The sequence below is a fragment of the Nasonia vitripennis genome, assembly GCF_009193385.2.
Source record: "Nasonia vitripennis strain AsymCx chromosome PSR unlocalized genomic scaffold, Nvit_psr_1.1 chrPSR_random0004, whole genome shotgun sequence".
Classification (NCBI taxonomy): Eukaryota; Metazoa; Arthropoda; class Insecta; order Hymenoptera; family Pteromalidae; genus Nasonia; species Nasonia vitripennis.
Genome location: NW_022279663.1, coordinates 67,813 through 75,216, shown reverse-complemented (window position 1 = coordinate 75,216; position 7,404 = coordinate 67,813). Strand labels below are relative to the sequence as shown.

Sequence of the window (7,404 nt, the reverse complement as noted above, 5' to 3'; positions counted from 1 at the left end):
ACAATTCTGAAAAGTAAAAACATAATTAAGAATCTAATAGCGATAGTTAAAAATAATCAATATAATAATAACAATATTAACAATAATATTATGTCTTGGTAGATAAACTATAAACTAACCTCGTATTAAAAAATATTTGCTTGGTGGGATTGCTTTCCGAGGACTACGACCTTGTATAGTAACAGAGGTTTTTTTTTCTTTGATACATCTGTTTACTAAGTCGTGTTTACCACAAATAAGTTCTGCTGTTTCTCTCAAGAAAAGCGAATCACCTCGTAGTTTCAAAAATTCCCAAAATTCTTTGTCCACAGCTTTTCCTCCTCCTAAATAGATCTAAAAATAAAATATTTTTTTAATATAATATTACTTTAAAAATAAAGCAAAAATTTAAAATATAAATGAAAATATTAGAAGTTTCAATTTACCATATTGTTCTCAAAAGTTTGATATTTTTGTCTATCTCGAGGATCAACATCAACAGCTTCAGGTGTGATATATAAGTTTATCGCTCGTTCATCTGCACTTATTTCAGCAGGTTGTAATTGTCTTGGTCTAGCTTGCCTTGGTGGCTTACGAATGCCTCGCACTAAACACAAAAATAAATTGTTATAAGTTTTTGAAATTATTATTTATAATTATATAATTTATAATTATTACCTCTATGACCACCTATTTCACCTGGTCTTAAGTTGTCACGTTCAATTCCATCATGTAATGTCTGATCATTAGTCCCCTCATGAGTATCGGATAAATTATCTATTGGAGTGGTTGGTCTTGAACGAGTCTCTTTTTCAGAATAACTGTCTTCATAGTCATCAGGAATCTCTGGTTCACTATCTAATTACAATCAATTCATAGTTGAATTAGTTTTGATGATCATTTTCAAAATTTTAATTTTTTAGTGTTTATGGATATATGAATTATTACCTTCATCTAGAGAAAGAGGATCCTTTTCTCTTGCTGCATAAAATAAAATGAGTTAATTTATTCATGTTATGAACATACTAATAATTATGTTTGTTTTTCATATTACGTGCAATCACCTGTTCGAGATTTCTTATTTAATAATGGACCATTAACATTATGTTCATCTTCATTGCTACGCCTTTTTCCATTATCATGATCATTTTGACTGAAACTCAGAAAACTTTTCCGACCACCTGTAAATTGATTCTTTGCATATGCGCCTAATTGCTCTTTAGAAGCTCTCAATTTTGCTTTCTCAATAGCTTTAGCGTGATTCAACTGTAATAAATATTTATAATTTAAATTAAAGTATAAAAACTATTATTTCCTGGTGAAAATATTGAAGCGAATTTGTCATACATTGACATTATGTACCTACCACTTATACATTTATAAGACTAAAAATATACTAAAACACGCCTTTGGTGAGGCATATTTTATAACCTCATTTTTATCTACAGGAGAGGGTTGAAATGAGACAATATTTGGTCGACTCACAAATACATATATAAACATACAGTCAAAAATATACATTTTCTAAAAACTACTATTTTTTAGACTCCGTTATAGTGTGTTATGTGTGTGTATTGTGTGAATAATATCAACTCTGTATCTGATGCAAATGTATGTAACTCTGGAGTTAGATAAATAAATAAATAAAAACTTAATATATCACAAATGGACATCATAAATTATATATAAAAATGATATGTGTATAACTTGACGGCAATATTTTCACCAGGGTTATATTTATAAATGCATAAATGTTATACTTACGTTATCTAGTTTTACTACAAGCTTCTCATTAAAATTATGCAAACCAGAGACAGTAGATTGACTGCAGTTTTTCTGCAGAATCGTTTGAGAATTTGAAGGTAGCTTTGGGTCAGAGGGTGAAAAAATTTTTCTTGGAAGGCGAAAACGAGTTGAATTGCCTTTTTCTTCAGCATCGGCTAAAGTCTCTGTATATTAAACAGGAATATGAAAATATTTTATCCTATGTAAAAGTACGATACAATTTATTGTATTCAACTAACCTGCAAGACATACAATGTATCCTTTGTGGTATTCACAGCTTTTATTGTTTATGTCTGTGCAATCAATGGTATCACAAAGGCACCACAATATATCATACTGGCGTTGAGGATCAAAGTCGTTGCAGGTCTTATGTGATGCGTATCACTTTTATCAACTTTAATCTCCTTGATAGATACAAACTGATTTTTTTTCAACTCATCAGTAAACCTGACGCATGCGTACAATTCCTCCATAATTATAACATTAACTTTTAGCAATAATGAGGTGTGAGATGTTTTTATTTGAGAATATATAATTTTATACACACACGAATAGCCAAAAATATTTTGCTAATGTTCTACGTAGGCTGAAAAGATTTAAAGTATACGCTGGTACACAACAGCTTAAATTGAGATATTCCACTTTTTATAATTATAGAAAAATATAATTATCTGCCAACAAACCCTTTTCACATATAACATAACATGTTCATACATATTAACATTACCAACCATATATATATTTTGATATATACTTTGTATAATTAGAAACCGATATCGGTTGTTCCGTACGTTCCGTTTTTGTTGTCATATGTGTATACGGAAATCCAGAATTTTCCGTAATTCCGTAATAATAATAGGCGTATTCCGTGGGCGTATTTCGTTACTCAGGCGCCCGATTTCAGAATGTTCCGAATTGCTCTAAAATTTATTTATTTCAGTTAGTCTCCTGTCTATTAACTTATTTCGCTGCGCGAAAGCATTTTCTCTTCCTGCTGGCACACGAGAATAGACCGCGGAAGTAAGGCCTGTTACACGCTTCAAAGGAATAGGAACAGATATAAGATTTAACATAAGTTAGTATGTGTATACCTATGAAGAACAGGAACAGACACAAGACACAAGGAACAGCGCGCTGTTCCTCATATATATAGATATACGGAGGGCAACGAATGCATAACGTGTATTACCTCGATTCATAACCTCGTAATGGCTAATGTTTTGTGAACGAACAATTGTCGGAGATTATTGTTTATACTGCGATACTGCGATTAATATCAAGGATGAGTAATAACGTTACAAAAAGACGTTATAAAAAGTTTTTGCAAAGCGGGAAATTTGCTGACGTTTCGCAAGATACACTTAGAAGAGCAATCATTAAAAAATGTAGAATGGGAAATATTGTAAGTTCTTGGATTTTTTATTTATTGTAATTATAAAGGCAAACGAAACATTTCAGCTCATATTATTATATTTTATGTTTTAGTTTTTGCAAAAAAATACCAATGATTCAACAAAGGCTGAGGATGCTGGTTTGAATACTAAAAACAGTAATTGTATTGTAAAATGTGACGAACAGGAAGGAGAAAGTAAATGCATTAGTTTTGATAACAGTTATGAAGCAGTAGATAATACGCAGGACAATTCAATGGATATGGTATGAAATATATTATATTATTAAAGATTATAGGTTATAGCACTGAGTTAAATTTTTATACATAACTAATTTTTGTATTACATTTATTTAAATTTAATTTTTATTATACGACGACACATAAGAAAAATGATATGAGGGCTTTTGATTTTTTTTTTAATTTACGAATAGAGTTTACTAAAAAGACTACACAAATTGAGGCACCGTATAAATATAAATCATACATTTACTTTGTATTTTAATAAAATGTATGATAACTAACAATTTGTAAAATGACAAAAAATAGAAAATGAAAAATTTGCCTCATAAGTCCGATTAAAAAAATATAAAGTGTTATTTTGAGAACTATATTTGATGTCCTCCAAATTTTACTGTAATTTGCTTTTCTACTCGAGTGTATGTAAAATTAGTTTTACTTATTTTGTATTGGGTGTAGGTGTCAGGGATCGCCCATGTCAAGGTCCACGATTTACACTTTTTACTTGTTTAGTTTAAAAGCATTAAAAGGTACGGAGCACACTTAGACCTAATCCATAACCAATATTCACTTGCACACATATACTAAAAAATAAGGAAAATTAATTTCATGTAAAGATTTTTATTATAAACGATTCATGTGAAATTTGAATAAATACATCATAAATCTTCATGTAACATTTCACATGGAATTTTATGTATGTATGTTAAATAGGACAGCATATACTTATTACGATAAATATTTGCTATGTCCTTAGTCAAAATGAGTGCACTTTTAATGTTTTATTATTATTGACGATAATTGCGTTACTAGACCAATATGAAACATCGGTATTTAGTTAACAATAGTACTTTTAGTTAATACTACCTTAAGTGATTGTCTGGAGCAAACTTTAACAATAGTGACTTGCCTAGCGTAGATATATTAATTATTGACAATCTCGAAATCGTAAATTGACATAGATTTTATTATTTATCTCACAATATTTCACAAATATGACGGATGACTACTTTTTTACTAATCGGTTGTTCCCTGTGAGATTGGCCAGCTTAATTTTACTTTGTCTTAAAACTAAGAATATATTTTATAAATCAATTATGATGCACGTAAACTTTTTTATTTTGAAATTGATACATATTTGAGTTTGAGATATTTTTTTAGTTTTTCCCATAATTGATTAATTTATGAATCCTTCTGGAAACATTTTTCACTATAGCTATACATATATTATTTTTTGTACAAATTTCTGAATTTCTAAAAAAAAAAATGCGTCACACCTAATCTATAGGCATATTTCCACAGTTTTCGGAAAAAGTAAAATTTTGCTGATATGGAGAACCATTTTTTTTACAATTAAAGTATCATATAAATTTGTGAGATAACATTTTTACCAAGTAGCGTTGCTCCTACATTCTCTTATTACATAAGAAAAGAAATTAGATGATATAAATTAATGTTTCGTATGTATATCTTTAGGTTAGATGTATACACGATGAATCAACACAATGGGAAGTACGTGTAGATGGCGATTCAAGCGACACTGACAATGGTGAATGCAAAGCAGATTATTCAAACAAAAAGTTATTAAAAACTAGTAACTTTAATGATCTTCTAAGTAATCCAAAATTTTTAGAAACTATTACAACTTCAGTAGATAAAAGCCCAGGCGAAATATTCTTGATACTTTTAAAGTTAACATTATTACATAAACTTCCATTGAGTTGCACTAGTGATTTATTTCGCTTAGTAAATTGTATATTTAAAGAATCAGTATTACCAGAGACTTCTTATATGCTCGATAAAATTCTTAATACTAAAACAAATATTGAATTTTTTGGCATTTGTCCAAATTGTGAAATATGTGTAGGAAAAATTGAGACATTCAAAAGCTCAGTGGAATGTGATATTTGCTCATTTAATATTGATTTGTCTAAGCCATCTTTAGAAAATATTTTTTTGATAATTGATCCATCAGAAGATATAACAAATTCTATTAATCTTCACAGTAGGTTTTATAATTATGTTGTAAATGAAAGAAAGTATGATGGATCGATCAAAGATATTTATGACGGGAAATTGTATCGAGAATTTGTTAGCAATTTACAACAAAATGATAGAAGCTCGTATATAACTGCAATTTTGAATACAGATGGAGCACCAACATTTGAATGTTCAAAATATTCCATTTGGCCAATATATATACAGATAAATGAAATACCTATAGCAGCCATACTTAAAAGTTCGATAGTATGCGGAATGTGGTTTGGTAAAAAGAAACCACCAATGAACAGTTTTTTGCAACCTTTAGTTAATAAACTAAACGAACTGTCCATTAACGGAATTGAATGTAATATAAATAATGTACCACGTCACATAACATTACATGTCTTAATTATATGCGTTGATTCTGTAGCTAGAGCTCCTATGCAATGTCACAAGCAATTTAATGGAAAGTATGGTTGCTCTTGGTGCTTACATCCAGGTGAATGGTTTGAAGGAAGCATGCGTTATCCAATTTTAGTTTATTATCCAAAAGAAAGAAGACAAGAACAAACTGTACGGTTTATGGAGATTGTAACTGAGAATGAAGATGTTCAAGATTGTTATGGTGTTAAAGGCGTATCACCTTTAATAAATCTGAACAGTTTTGATATCGTCAGCAGTTTTGTGCCTGACTATATGCATTGCTACTTAGCTGGTGTGGGAAAACAAATTACAGAATGCATTCTCCAAAAACTATCAATCGAAGTTATTGTTGTTGATAAAATTTTAAAAAGCATACTAGTTCCTCAACAATTAGCGCGTTTTAGTAGGCCACTTAGCGATAGGAATGATTGGATAGCTAAAGAGTGGGAAAACTTTATTTTACATTACAGTATTCCTTTATTTAAATATTTATTAGAAGACGAAATAGTTGAGTATTGGACATTATTAGTCGATAGTTTATACATCTTATTAAAAGATTGTATTACAATGGAGGAACTTGACAATGCTGATCGAATGCTTCATGAATTTAACCTCAAAACGGAAAAACTTTTTACTAAAAAAGCAATGACGTTTAATGTACATCAACTACTGCATATCTCAGCAAGTGTGTACAATTGGGGACCTCTTTGGTCTCACTCCACGTTTCCATTCGAATCTGCTAACCATCATTTACTTCAAACGATACACTGTGCCAATGGGGTCAATTTACAAATTGTTCGATATTTAAATTATCAAAAATGTTTAAACATTCTAGAAAATCGTATATATCCGCATGCATCTCCAAAAGTTATTCAATTTTGTAAAGATATTTCACAAAAAAGAATCCACAAAAGTTATAAAATACAAAATGTAACATATTTAGGAAATACTAGTAGTATATGGGCCACTATGGAGAGACAGGGGCGTGGCCTAACTGACGTCACCGCTCCCGTGGCTGGCGCCAGTTGTTTATGTAAACAAACACCATGTTTATATAAACAGTAGCAGATAAGGTCAATAAACATGATTTACGACCGCTACTGTATGAGTGCGTCATCGATGGGTGAACTACTTTGTTTATTTATAAATAATTATAAATAATTAGTTAACAAAAGCTATATCACGCATACGATGCCATAAGGTTAACATGCTTTACGACCGCTACTCTGTCATAAACAGTCTGTCATCGATGGGTAACTTTTGTTTATTTATAAATAATTATAAATAATTTTTAAACAAAAGCTATATCACGCATACGATACCAACCTTTTACCCAAGCAGACCCGAGCGCGTCTCTCTCCCTCTTTCGTTATCTACTCCATACCGGCCCCGAGCTCGAGAACGCACGTGCGCGACTCTCGCTATGCCAGCCCGTCCCTTCTCCTTTTACACTATAGTAGCCCGTGAGCTCTGACGCGACGTCTCTCTCTCTCTCTCTCTTTCGCTGTCTACACCATACCGGCCCCGAGCTCGAGAGAACGCGCGTGTTCGACTCTCGCTATACAAGCCCATCCCCTCTCCTTTTACACTATAGTATCCCCTCT

General features: G+C 31.1%; 1 protein-coding gene across 1 annotated transcript; it reads left to right on the top strand.

Annotated features, from left to right (window-relative positions):
- The first annotated feature begins 345 nt into the window (after positions 1-345).
- On the top strand, positions 346-7,105 carry LOC116417971. The gene is made up of 3 exons (XM_032602183.1): positions 346-3,166; positions 3,250-3,420; positions 4,871-7,105. The coding sequence occupies exons 1-3, from the start codon at positions 3,047-3,049 to the stop codon at positions 6,863-6,865; spliced, it is 2,286 nt and encodes a 761-aa protein (XP_032458074.1). The 5' UTR covers positions 346-3,046; the 3' UTR covers positions 6,866-7,105.
- The last annotated feature ends 299 nt before the right edge of the window (positions 7,106-7,404 follow it).